The sequence below is a fragment of the Astyanax mexicanus genome, chromosome 13, assembly GCF_023375975.1.
Source record: "Astyanax mexicanus isolate ESR-SI-001 chromosome 13, AstMex3_surface, whole genome shotgun sequence".
Taxonomy (NCBI): domain Eukaryota; kingdom Metazoa; phylum Chordata; class Actinopteri; order Characiformes; family Acestrorhamphidae; genus Astyanax; species Astyanax mexicanus.
The window spans coordinates 47,834,711-47,849,609 of NC_064420.1; the positions used below are offsets into that span (position 1 = coordinate 47,834,711).

The following is a 14,899-nucleotide window of genomic DNA, read 5'->3' on the forward strand; positions in this document are numbered from 1 at the left end:
TTAGCATGCGCCTTTTGCACGTTTCGAGACGTGCCAGGCATACTTTTCCCGTTGTTACGATAGCAAAGACACATTAACACGCCCTAAATGAAGCTGTGCTGTTGACAGCTGGCTTATAGATCACTAAAATAGGGCCTAATGTCTTTTTTGTTGTTTTATTTCTAGATTTTTCATATTTTGTGTCTTATTTAGATTTTTCTTTTTCTGGATTATGAACTGGGAATTCTTTCTGATCCAAAAAATAAAAGAATAATCAAGACTGGCATTACCTCTGTGTTATAAATGCGTTAAAAACCCCAGTGAACATCAGTACTTACATGTACGAGTACTTGTTAAGCTTGACAGCGAAGTGGCGTGGCATATCGCTGCAGCCGTAGTAGTTACGGTCGTTCTCTAGAATGTGGTCGACGTCATGGAATATTACACAGTCCCAATGCAGGTCCTTCATAGCCTCTTTGAAGCCCACGTTGAAGAGCATGGCGCGATTGAAGGGCTCGTCTCCGGCCTGCGGCATCAGACACACAAACTTGAACTCTGCTGTAATACTGGTTATCTCATGGCTACTGAGTCACTCCTGCTGACGGGGCTGTCAGTGATAAATGATGGACCGCTGAGTGCTGACACAAAACTTTGAGTGTTGCGCTTCATCATACCCAGAATTACTCTGGCCTTTGGTCAAGCTCTGAGTGGAGATAAACGCATCTGAACCCTCAGTGGCAGAGGTAACATCGATGACGTTGTTACTTTGTGACATCCCAATGAATCCTCCACAGTGTGGGTGTGTGCTGCATTACTGAGCTATAAAGACTAGTGCAATGCCGCAATACTGCTGTTATTTACAACACGGCTTTCTAGGGCTAATCCCAGACACAGGGTGTGATTGGTTTCTCAATCAAGGGATGACTGCCTCTGCCTCTTTATATTCCGCTGAGACAACTCTCAAAATCTTCATTCAGACACCCTTAAAAATAAAGATGCTGCAAATGGTTCTTTGTAGTGATGGGCCACGTCGCATTTTTCAGTTATGATCTGATTTGGAGATACAATCCTTGATTTCGACACTGATTACTCAAATATTCCAATAAGAGTCATTTTTGCAACAATATTACATTAAAATTACATTATGAACCTGAAACTGATCACACTGAATACACTGAACTTTTTAGGCATGCCAAAAAAAAATATATATATTTTTTATAGAATTAGAGAATTAGTAGTTTCCCAGACAAGGATTAAACTGTCTTGGACAGAGATGTCCAATATAGTAAGGAAGTAGAAGTACTTCATAACTGTACCTAAGTACTAAAATACCGTATCTGTATCTACTGGAGTACTATGTTTATTTTACTACTGTACTTAAGTACTAAAATGCGGTATTATTTTTACTTTACTACTGTATTTATGCACTTAAAAGCTGTATCTGTACTCAACTGGAGTATACTTTTTACTTAAATACTATACTTAAGTACTAAAATGCTGTATCTGTATCTACTGGAGTACTATTTTTACTTTGCTACTGTATTTAAGTACTTAAATGCTGTTTCTGTCTCTATTGGAGTATTATTTCTACTTGACTACTGTACTTAAGTACTAAAATGCTGTATCTGTATCTCCTCGAGTATTATTTTTATTTTTACTACTGTACTTAAGTACTAAAATGCGGTATTATTTTTACTTCACTACTGTACCTAAAAGCTGTATCTGTACTTAACTGGAGTGTTTTTTTTTTTACTTCACTACTGTACCTAAGTGCTAAAATGCTGCATCTGTATTTACTGGAGTATAATTTTTTTACTTCACTACTGTACTTAAGTACTAAAATACCATAACTGTATTTACTGGTGTATTATTTTTATTTCACTACTTTACTTAAGTACCAAAATACAATATCTGTATCTATTGGAGTATTATTTTTACTTCTCTACCCCTTTTACTACTTCACTTCCACTTTTCCTTGGATGAGTTTAATATTTTTAGTCCAATGCATATTTTATATATAAAAACGTTTGGAATTATTCTAAACCCACATTATCACTAAAGCCAGAGCGGTAGATGCTCTGCACTGTCACCGGGTTTGATGAAGCTCCTAATCATTAATGTTAAAGTGTTGGGGTGTACAAATACACCAATGCAAATATAATAAATTTTTTTGTTAATACTCAATTACTGTTCTGCTCATATTAACATCTGCCCACCTGTTCAACAACGTAGAATCCAAACTGGAGCCTCTGTCTCTGCAGCACTGGGATGAGGTGCCGGAAGAGGATGGGGAGATGCTCGTGACGATTTCGGAAAGGCACCAAGATAGCCACCTAAATTCAGCAGAAAGGGAAGGAAGCAGTGCAGACAAGTTGAGTAAAGGATTTCCACTTTCCCAGTTTAGATTCTGAACTTGAATAAACATCTGATCTCAGTCTTTGTCACTATAGGTCAGTAGTGGTCCTCTTACAGACCTATTAAACCTACTGTATAAATGAACAGATGAGTTAAATCAGGTGTGATTGTGTACAAAATAGTTTTCAAATAAAATCTAAAAATATATAATCTAAATATTTAGAAGTATGCAAATATTGAAAATTAGTGTGGATTTTCATAAACATCTGCTGATTGATGCTGATAAAACATATATGTTGTACAGTCCCAATAAATCACTTAAAGGGGACATGAAACACTTCAAGTATTTAGTTTAATTCACAAGATGTATTTTCACTCTAACAAATTTTAGAAGTTTAACAGTTGTCAGTGAAGCGGAATTAAAATAATAAGCAATCTAAATGTCATCTTTTTAAGTAAGGGCAGCGCCATCTTGTCCCAGCGCTGAAAGTGACGTCACGAGGTTGGTTCTCGAACGCCTCACTACTATAATCTATGAGAATACCGTAATTTAGCTCCTCAATAAATAATAAAATCCAAACCAAAACTCAATGCAGAGCGGGGGGGGCACTTTTGTATTGTCCCTGTGTGTAGTAATACTGGGAGTAGTGAATTTTAATAGGGTGAGGAATGAGTAATATTTACTTTCACTTTCATACCTTCAGCGGGGGCTCGCAGCGCTGAAGCGTGAGAATCCTCCGGTTAGCTGCAACGCTAGGGGTTAGTGGCGAGCACTTTCTAGACCAGGACTATGTGAAGGAGAGGGGTTTGAGTCAGGAGCATTAGCGCCGGATAAATAAGCTGAAGTCCGAGGCTTTTTTCCTCCGTTTTTTATTTTTCCTCTGATCAGCTGGAATGTACAGACCGTCCGACTGATGGTAACGTTACTATGAGAGCAGCAGCTGTGAGCCGCACCAGCCAAACAACACGCCCACCCAGCAGAGCAGCAAGAGGTACCGTTACCGAAAATCTAGATAAAATGACAATTTAAAGATAACATAGCTAGCGTTAGCTACTTAGCTAGCTATCTTATTCTAGCTAGCCAACGCTAGCTAACTAGCTAACGCTAACTAGATGAAGCTAAGTACCCAGTAAGCATTCTAACTTCTAAACTGAACGGTTTATCAACCAAACAGCGCCTGGATGTTTCAATATCCACTTAAATCATGTTCGTTTCATTCAGTCTTAATGAACTCTGGACTTTGCATGTTAAATAGCTAAATGTATATAAACTAGCTGGTTAACTGGATGGTAGTACCTGCTGTGGTCGCGCTGCAGGGTTCTGCACGGCTCCACGTAGAGAGAGAATAAACACTCCCAAAACGTCTCGCTCTCAGAAAAGCATCTGAAAAGTTCTGCTCAGGTTTATACAGGAAAGATCTCTGAGTGAATGCTCCATGTTAGCCTAGTTCAGCTTCGTCTTCATCCATAATCTCCACAAACAATAAGCTCTTTTCCTCTAGCTATATGCCTGGGATCTTAAACCAACCAACCTCGTGACGTCACCAGTGCTGCACGGGCAACATGGCGGCGCCCTAGCTCAAACGTAACAAACATAAATATATTATAATTTAGTGTGTAAACATTTTATATAACCCCCCCCCACCCCCCAATAAATTCCATTATATTTAATACCTTAGAAAACTTGTACAAACTGAAATGTTTCATGTCCCCTTTAAGTCTCTCCAAATGCAATGTAATTTACTAACAAAAATGAATGTATGTACATGTGTAAATCTAGTGAATTCAGTCCATAATTATCTTCAGTGTAAATTAGAATTCTGTTTCAACAGAACACAGAAGACCGTCTGATGTGTTTTTCCTGGATTTGCTTAGTGTTTGCATGCGTGAACAAACAAGTAAAAGCTACAGCCTTGAATTTCTGAACTCTCTCTTACTTATGACTTGAGGGCTCTTGACATTTTTTAAACATTTAAGAGGAGGGTTAAGATCTGCTGTCTGCTTTCACTGCATGCATTACTGCACTTTTACCTGTTTTACTTTATTTACTACTCTTTTTTTCCTGTCTTTAATATGTTCCTATTTTATATACTCATTCAAACAAAAACAGGTGTTACCAAAGTTTTATTTGAGCAATGCTTTAAAATAACCACTTGTGGTTATGTGGTTCTTTTACTAGACCTGTCATGACGATAACTTATTGTACCGTATATGAACATGACTTATGGACAATGATTTATATACTAAAAATAAACTTTTTAAAGATGAATTGCCAAAACACAAGCACATCCCAGACTATTTTTCCCACACTATTTGTTGCTGTACTCCCCCTATCAATAGTGATGCCCCAACACCAGGAGGGTGAGCACTAGCACACGCCTCCTCCGCCACATGTGAAGTCAGACTCTGCCTCTTCCCGAACTGCTGCTGATGCAGCATTGCCGAGAAGCATCACAGCGCTAACGCTCGGAGGAAAGCGCAGCGACTTGGTTCTGATACATCAGCTCACAGATAGATGCAGCCTTGTGCTGATCCACATCACCCTAGAAATGATGAGGGGAAAGAGCGCCATTTATTGTACCCACCAAGAGAGAGCAAGGCCAATTGTGCTCTTTCTGTGCTTAGATGGCAAGCTGCATCACTGGGATTCGAAACCAGCTGTCTCCTGATCATAGTGGCAGTGCCTTAGTACACTGGACAACCACAAACCAGAGCCAATGACAGGCGTATTTTTTACTTCTTTAATTATATATTAATAAAGTAATGCTCTTGCAGAAACTGCTGAGAATTAATTGGAAGTTTGATTAAGCATATCTTTTGGAGTACCCCAGGGTTCTATGTTAGTGCCTATGAAATTGATATGAAATGTGAGATTAACGTAGTTGTGAAAATTAAGAATTGTGGGTTACAAGGTCTAAGTGGTTAAACAGTCTAAAGAGTTATTCATACACACTAATTTCAATTACAAACATGGTTATTTATTTATGAAAGCAAATGTTGTTTTCACACAGCATCACTATATTAAGTGTGTGAAGAGTTGTATTTTATTCAATTGTGCCTGTTCTTTGTTTTAAAGCAAAATGTGAAAATTTGTTTTGTTGTTGAAAATTGCTAGATAAAAAGAAAAGCGTATGATTGTTATTATTGAGGAAGCTTTCTTTAAAGTATTCCTGCCAGGCATCAAAGCTTGCCTTTGTCTTTGTTAAATCGTCTGCTTGTCTCTACACATGCTCTAAGTAGTGTGTGTATGTGTAGTGTGTGTGTGTTTGCGCAAAGCCCCTGTAATCATACAGAAGCACAGGCAAAGCTACTTGACAGGTGTCACGCTTTAATGTTGTCAACTGAAACTGTTTCACAAATGTCGGCAATGCATTTTTTATCACAGCACAGTGAAACTCCAAAGAGCTGCTAAGGGTGGAGGGTAGAGCAGCTTTCTGTTGTCTACTCTATTTCTCTCCACATGGCTTCACACAGACCTACATAAAATCAGAGATCAGTGTTTCCTTTAGGATTTTTTGCAAAACATCTTTAGATAGGGCCTAAAGGAGGTCAAAGGGAAATAATGGGATAGATGAGGAAAGAGGGGGAAGAAGGAAATGAAGTTAGAAGTAGTTAGTTAGATTGTTAGAGGTGTTAGGAGAGTAAGTGCTCTTTGAAGAGCTCTGTCTTCAGGAGTTTATTGAAGATAGTGAGAGATTCTCCTGATCTGGTAGTAGAAGGTAGTTAGTTAGAGGTGTTAGGAGAGTTAGTGCTCTTTGAAGAGCTCAGTCTTCAGGAGTTTATTAAAGATAGTGAGAGATTCTCCTGATCTGGTAGTAGTAGGTAGTTAGTTAGAGGTGTTAGGAGAGTAAGAGCTCTTTGAAGAGCTCTGTCTTCAGGAGTTTATTAAAGATAGTGAGAGATTCTCCTGATCTGGTAGTAGTAGGTAGTTAGTTAGAGGTGTTAGAAGAGTAAGTGCTCTTTGAAGAGCTCAGTCTTCAGGAGTTTATTAAAGATAGTGAGAGATTCTCCTGATCTGTGTTAATGTTTAGCATCGTTTATCATGCTTGGTATGCGTTTACTGAGTTTACCACCTCTTCCAAATCTGACTGTTGTCCAGCTAAAACCTATAAGCTGTACAGGACTAGGATAATAACATCAGCTGAGGTAATGTAGCATTCTGGTAGTCTGGGGTCTCCTTAAGTCTTAAGTCTCCTTAAATGCTGTTTGACACGTCATGGCACGCTGAGGAGTCTAAACCATGTGTAGGGTTTGTCTGTCGATGTGCAACCAGCTTGACATCACATTATAAAGCAGCTCAGCTTGATTTACCAACATTTAGCTCTGTTCTACCAAACCAGCTGCTGATATGTTTAAATGAAATATACTTTCTGTATGAATATCATTTATATTTATTCTAACATTCTAATGTTTTATTTAATTATATTAATTATAATATTAAATTAGCTTCCAGATAAGGAGCTTTTGACTGTTATTTTCACAACCTAAAACATTTGCACAGTGCTGTGTATATTTACACATCACTATTTCTACACGTCAAATACCAGTCTTTATCTTATACCTGAGTAAACCAAACACTAACATGTGTTATTTATTTAAACAAACCTGCTATTTCCTAATAGACAGGGATAAGATGATGAGAAATTAAAGGTATTAATGAATAGATTTACATGGGATGTGGTAAGATAGGGAGAGAAGTATGAAGGGATGGAGGGGTGAGACCAACCTTCCAGCGGGGAATGCAGTCCTGAGGCTTCCAATGGCCGCCGAGGCGAAGGCTAGCGTCAGCCTGCCGCAGGTCTCTCTCCACCTCCTCCAGCGCTATCTCACTCATATTCACCTGCAGGCGTCCCTCTGAGGGGAGGAGAAATGATGTTTTAATACAATGTGATGATGTCTACAGCTTGGTAAACAACACTCTGCACGACACATCCCATAAAATACTCTACAGCAGCTCTTAATAAATCTAAAACCAAACTGCACTCTCTCACTGATTGATTTTACTATATTATATATTTAAGTGAGGAAACTGTAAGATCATCATTTATCATCATGTGCCCAATTTTGCCAAGCTATAGGCAAGTCGTTAACCACTGCGTTAACAGAGCAGCTTGATTTAGGGCATGTCAGCAAGTCTTCGTCAACATAAAGACGGGAAAAGTACAGTTTCCACGGGTCCAAATGTATAAAAGGGATGTACTAATTCTCTTAATCAACAGTGCAGCTACCTGGACGTGTTCAATGCTTCTCAGCAGAGGGAACTGTCCTGCATGTTCAGTCTCAGCAGCTCATTTACAGGAACAATAATGTTATTTTATTTTGTATTCTGTTTATTGTTGATGTAAAAGTTGTGCTTATGTTAATTTGTGTGTAGCAAGCAGGGGTGTACACTTTGTGCGCATGCGGTGCACCTGCGTTCCCAGATAGTAATTAACTTCTGACTGGTGTCAGGGTTTAAATCAGTCAGTCGAGAACCTGTGGTTTCCAGTGCCAAGATTGCAACCATGCATAGGTTTATTCGTAAGCGCCATTGCTATTTAAATGATGCAGGCGAAAGGTGTGAAAATAAAAAAAAAGCCACAGGGTGTAATTTAGGGCCCCATGACTTTGTACAGTAGTTTGGGGAAAACCTAAGCTTCCCTTATTGGTTTGTTTTTTTATTTGTCTTATTTTGATTGTTTCATAATTATTTACTTATGTCATTCTCCTCTTTGTCCTAAGGTTTAGGTAAAGTAATTCATAAATTGGTGATCTTTAAGGCATGCAATATTTTTATTGAGAAAAATAAAATCTACATACACCTCAATTTGTTATGCAAGCCAGCTCTATAGGTTATAGGTTATAGCTTTAAATCTAAAGGTGAAGAGTAAATACTTTTTCTACACTGACTGGCTTATACTAACAGACACACATACTGTATATAGCTAATATATGGTATTACAAAAAATGAACAGATTTCTCCAGAGATCAAAGATCCAACAAGTAATAATGCACTCTGTGTATCGAAGATTAGAAAACAAACAATTATATCGGACATATGTGATCTGCTTTGGTAATCATGGAACATCATGGAATATGTGAATTATCCTTTCAGATAAAGCAAGCTGCAGCATAACATTTATTAAACATAAAATTTATGTGAGAGTATATATGCATAAATATCAGATTACAGCACATGCGCACATTGTGACGACGATTCTAAAACAATATACTGTGCAGCCCTATGATTCAATGTCTCTCAATATATTGTGATTTGTACTGAAGGCGATTTATTTGAATTGCTTCAACAAGGTTTTGGTAATAGTACTTATCTGATCAAACAACGCTGATGTCTAGCGGGTGGGGTTTAAGCCCTTTTTACACAGGCCCTAAAATGCAATTTTTGTCTATTTACAGTCCCTCTGTTAAGTTTGGAATATTTTTTTAAAAACACTGTACTCTGGAGGTTAATTACTTATGTAAAGGTAGATACTCAGATAATCAGAATCGATACAGTACTGCATTATTAACTAATAAACAAATATCAGAAAACAGAACTTACTCATGCCGGGCAGTTTCTCAGGGCAGAAGTCACTGGGCAGGTAAGTAAATCCTTCTGGAAGGTACGGAGTCGGGGGAGCGGCTGTTTCGCTCAGGTTAAAATCGTACGGATAGTCTACAGAGAGAGGAGGGAGACGTATAGAGACAATGACAGAGTGTGAGATCCGGCACAGATTCATACATAAATTCATCAGCTTACAACAAATGACCTGTCTCATCAGTTATGGATGGTATTTTATTATCAGTACAGAAGGGAAATGGCTCTGCTGTTTATTGTATGTTCAATTACGAGCGAGGCAGATGAGTTATTAATGGCAGATGACAGAACTCCGCCCGGCTGAGCGTGGAGGAGTCGCTCTGTACCTGTTCCGTTGATGCTGTAGGCACTTCTCACCACCTGCTCCAAAACCTGAGCTCCAATGTTTCTCATGTTCTCCCGGATCCTCATCCCTCGGGCCTGCACCATGAACAGGTACTCATTCACTGCAGAGAAAGAGAGGGAGAGAGAGACAGAGAGATTTTAAACAATTAAACTTATTTTTAAATGTGGAGTTAACAATCGTTGCAATCGTTTAGAGCATGTCCGTGTGTCTTTGCTATCGTAATGACAGGAAAAGTATGGCTTGCATTGTGCAAAACACAAAAGGCATATACTTATTCTCTTAATCGTTTATTCACTAAGGTTTGGTGGTGATCATCCATCAACACCCTGACCTCATTAACTAAAGCTCTTGTTACTGAATACAATCAAATCCTTACAGCAATTTTCTGTCTAATATATATATATATATATATATATATATATATATATATATATATATATATATATATATATATATATATATATATATAAAATATATTTTTGAAAAAAGAAACAATGACTAAGCAGATGTCGCAATATTTGTACCTATACAGTTTATCAATGTAGCCAAAGTGCCAAAAGACCTGATTAAACAAACAAAAAAATGCATATCTGAATTATTTCCTTGCTGCCAGAGGGCATTAGAAGAGTTATCATTATCATTATCATTACACAAATGGCCAGCTCATCACTGCCAACTGATGGAGAAAGTATTTTTTTATTGATTAGCAATCATTTGCATTTGTGACAGTCCTTAAGAGTTTAATGTACCATACAACCTGTCATTTTTATCACTGGTGTCGTAATAATGTTAATACTGTTTCCAAGGACAAATACAGATAATGAGGATCCCGACAAATCAATGGGGAAATGTAAATGTAATATAATAAAAAAGCTTAGGCAGACTAGACAATAAACAGGCATAACATATATTTATATAATTTTATATATATTTTTTTATACTACACAGTATTCTCTGGAAAACACAATGCCAACGTTGGGCTTCAATACAACCCTTTCTACCACTGTTATATGGGCAATATTTCTATTTCTAATTATATTACTTAGTTTTGATTTTTACAGTGTAATAATGATATAGAAGCCATGAAGAAAACTGCAAAGAATGTCTGCAGAGGATGTCTGTTCCAAGAAACTTATGAAAAATAAATCTATCAAGCAATTAATAAAATATATAATAATACTGTTACTGCAAAAAAAACCTTGACATTTTATTATAATTTTATTTTAGGGCCATATCACCCACACCTATATAATGCTAAATGACTGCCCAGCCCTACCTCCTACACATGGGTTTGTTTTCTGGTAAATGGCTCCAGTACCATGTCTAAAAGCAGCTATTGTGTTTGTCCTACTCTAATACTAAGCCTGATAAAGTAAGGATAATGAATCAGAGTGAAAGAGAGCCTGACAGAGAGAAAGATACACTTCGGTAATCAAATTTGTTCTTGAAAAAATGGACTTAACAAACCATGCACAGACCTTCACAGATTACAGACTAAAAAGCATAATCAAGTTGCCCTTTCAAAGATGTGAAAAGGCACATAAATCATGATAGCTTACTTGCTGTAAGAGAGCGCAGTAAGAGCATTATCATAATCGCCACACTATTTCATCACTGCTGATTCACAAAGATGGTATATATATAATATATATATATATTTTAATCGATTACCAAACAGGCAACTGTGAAAGCCCTAAACAGGACAGCAATATACACTATTATTTCTATATATTCAGTGGTGTGGGAAGCTCAAGATGCATTAATAAGAAATACATGACTGTGGGATAATAAAACACTTATAAAATAAGACAGACTGGACCAAAATTACGCTAATATTTCACATACAACTTTCCACATTTTTCTGATATCCACAGCATTCTCTGAAGACTGCATGGCTGATGATACCACAAGCTTATTGGACTTTAAAGTTATTTACTTAAACATTACATAACATTATGTGCTCAGATCAGATTTGGCAATCTTGACAGTTCACATTTAAAAAATGAAATGACCTTAATCAGTCTGTAATGTGGCATTTATATCCTGTCTCTTCATGCAAGATCAGCCTCCGATCTCTTTTAAATGAGAGACCAAAATACTCTAAACAGAAGGTCTAACTACTGTTTGAACAACATATTTTATATCACAGATAAAAACTGGTGAAACTCTCTTGAACAGTTTGTCACATTTGGCTCAAAAATACACAAAAAAAACAATATTTCGACTTGTTCTGGCTTGTTGTGTTTCTGGCTTCCTCACCAGCATGTTGGCTCTCCTCCACTCTCCAGACAAGCTCTAAACTTATTTTGCTGAAGGGCGATACTTTTTCCATAAATGGTAACAATGATTAGCATTCCAGGAACCCCCATTCATTAATATTATTGAAAAGGTAGATCCCCCCATGCTAGTGGGGAAGCCACCATTTAAAGATCTGTACAATACAGTAGCCATAATAAACTGATTCATGTTTTTTTGCATTTTTTGTAAGCCAAAGACTAGAAGCTTAGATGAGTTTTTTTTTAATCATATTTCTAATAATGATAATGATGATTCTATATTTCTCATAATGATCTCTCCTATGATCTTAACAACCCAAACATCTCATTTCCCCTATAACTAAGCTCAGAAACATGGGTGACAGGGTCTTCTCTTTTGCAGCTTCTCATTCTCTTTTAAAATCTCCTCGCCGATCATCTGAGGGCACCACAGATTATATGCATGTGGGAAAGTTTATAATAGATTTTTATAGTAGTTTTTTGTGTTAAAGCCATAAAACCTGTCACTCTTGAATAACCTGTAGTATTCTTTCTACTGTAGTTCTTTGTTTTATATTGATGCTTCTCTCTGTGCAGCATTTTTCCCACTTTTTTTGTAAAGACAGGGCTTCCTTTCCCAACAACACTCACATTTATGTCACACGCCTATAAATCAGACTTGTATCTGATATAGAACCAAATATAAAATTGACTCAATTCTGTAAGATACAAGGTCTCTGTCACATGAAGGCAAAAATGTGATACAGCCCAAGACACGCCCCTTTTAACTTGTATATTTGACTTTGTTAGGCTCTAAATGGACTCCAGTGCCTAAGAGTCTAAGAGCAGTTTTATTTTGTTGAACTCTATTCTTATCTTAAGAGGTGTGTGTGTGTCTTTAAGAGAGAGAACTGTAAGAATTTGATTGACGTGCTCTGACAAACTGGAACATGCTTGCCCCAGTTTCACACCCAAACTAATGACCTCAATGTGTCACCACTAAAGTAAACAATACACCTGTCTTCCTTTGTGCTGTTTTTTCTTCTCTGCGTTTAGGTGGCAGTAGTGATACTATCACTATTTCATGATCAGGAAACACACAGGCCACTACACACTGCTCTATTTGTTTATAACCTAATAAAAACATGGTTAACATGATTATAACTGCACTGTGTCGTTAACTTACAGAATAAGTGGTGGCTTCCTTTTCAGCACATATTGCATTGTTTTAAAGTGTGGTGCGCCACATTGTTAATTAGGCTACTTATCGTGGACTTTTGCAGATCAGGAGCTGTGCTGAATGTAATGCTGTAAACACTGCTGCATGGAAATAATTAATCTTCAATCTCACACTCTGTGGATTAACCTCATTAGAGCATGCCTGCTCTGCTGTGAGTGCACTCCAATGCTAAGGGGGTAAGGATCAGGCAACACTGAAGTTCTACTGCAAATGTACACTCAAGTATGGGTGGACAATTTAGCAATATTTTTATCCTCAGTTCTGTTTGGCTTTGAATGCAACCGAATGGTGTGTGTGTGTGTGTGTATTTTGTGTGTGTTTTTGTGTGAGCAATGAATCATCTCCCCAAAAAAAACGTGAGGTCAGTGATGTATTAGGTGTTACAAAGATTTAAAACTGACAACTCGATGAGCAAAACAGAAGCATCGTATGTAGGAAATTGGAAATACTGATATATTGATGAACTCCCAAGTACTGCTAATGCGTGCCAAAATTACCGGACAATGACACTGTTTATTTTGATTAAACTGTTTAGTTTTGTTCAGCTTTCCCTACAACTAAACCAAAGCAAACTATGCACACTACATGTACATGTTAAAATACTGTTTTATTGGTTATGTTTCCTCTGTACTATATTAAGCTGTTCTGCGGATCCAGAATCTTAAATGCAAAAATACCCCAGACTCATACTGAAATGTCTAAGTATGACTCCAAGGCTGACCACAAAACCACGAGAATCTGCGGAAATCCATCTGACTGAAAGAAGGGCTGGCACACACACACACACATAAACAGGCCTAAAACACAGGCACAGTCACGTTCTGTTTAAGCCTGCTGATTTGAATGAGACCCACATTTACATGACCAAGAGAACCAGAAGGAAAAAAAGAGATAGAAGTGGAATGAGGGAGAGAGAGAAAGTGGGAGAGAAGTGTTGGTGTGAGAGATGGCCCTATCAACACACTCACAGAGGCGATGTGTGTTTTTTCAGCCGGCTCTGGTGTGTGTTGTTCAGGATGATTCCCAGGAGACTGAGCCACAGATCGTTCTTTCTCTTTTCTGGGCCACCTCACTGTGAAAAACACAGTTTAGAGACTACACAAACCCACTGGTGAAGACTGAACTGTAGTGTTTAGTTGATGGGCCCAACTTACATCCTGCGCATGGCGCGTCGGGATGCTCATTGCTATCTTACACTTAGCCATCAGTCTATTTTTACACCTTCTGCCCACGTTATTAAAATAACAATGTTGGTGACATTGGTGGACACATTGTTCTTTATAAAAATATAACTACATTACTATGCTATTATATCATCATTACATGATATTAGGCTTTAATTAGGCTTAATCCCTAGCTGGAAAACTGACCCTATATCATAAAAAAAAAAGTTATCCTATATGTCAGGCCTAGTAAATGTAAATGACTTCATATCGCCTGACTGTATGCACAATAGGGCTGCCACGATTAGTCGACTAGTCATGATTATGTCGACTATTAAAATAGTCGACGACTAATTTAATAGTCGATTAGTCGTTTTTTTTCCTTTTCTTTGTTTTTCTCTCCAAACTGCTGCGACTGCCTTTCTGTCCTGGACGCACATGCGCAGTAGTGGAAACCGGGGTAGGTAGTGGACGACATCTCAGGACATTATACAGACAGGCTCTGGTTTCATGGCTACCCCGCTACAGAACTCAAAAGTGTGGGATCACCAAGAAAATAAAAGTGAAACGCGTGCAATGCAATATCTGCAATGAAGAACTTGCCTTCCTCGGCAGCACAACCGCGATGCACGAGCACCTGAAAAGGAGGCATGTTGTGGCTGATTAAATGACGAAGAAGCTAAATTGCTATTTAGCTGCTAAAATTAGCGTAAACAGAGCGTTAACTTAGTACTTAACTTACTCATCTTGATAGCTTTAAAACAGAGGTCACTAATAGGCGGATCGCGATCCGGATCCGGACCCAGACGTTGTCACAAATGCCGTCCCAAACCGATAAACTACAGAGAAGGATTTCATTCTGACAATGGCTTCTGTTTTCAGTGCTTTTCAGTGCAGTAAACTCACAGATCAGTCATGTGTGGTGTAAAATCACCAAACGCTCTCCTCTGCCAATCAGATCTGTGCAGACCGCTGCCCTGTGTA

General features: G+C 37.9%; 1 protein-coding gene across 1 annotated transcript in view; it reads right to left on the reverse strand.

Moving 5' to 3' along the window:
- Window positions 1-14,899, reverse strand: part of b4galt5 (UDP-Gal:betaGlcNAc beta 1,4- galactosyltransferase, polypeptide 5) — a 65,557-nt gene that overhangs the window by 13,217 nt on the left and 37,441 nt on the right. The window contains exons 2-6 of the mRNA XM_007237648.4: window positions 9,238-9,357; window positions 8,876-8,989; window positions 7,061-7,188; window positions 2,196-2,312; window positions 318-505 (exon numbers count right to left, since the gene is read on the reverse strand). Of these exons, the coding sequence (XP_007237710.3) occupies window positions 318-505; window positions 2,196-2,312; window positions 7,061-7,188; window positions 8,876-8,989; window positions 9,238-9,357 (667 nt within the window). The remainder of the gene's footprint in view (window positions 1-317; window positions 506-2,195; window positions 2,313-7,060; window positions 7,189-8,875; window positions 8,990-9,237; window positions 9,358-14,899) is intronic.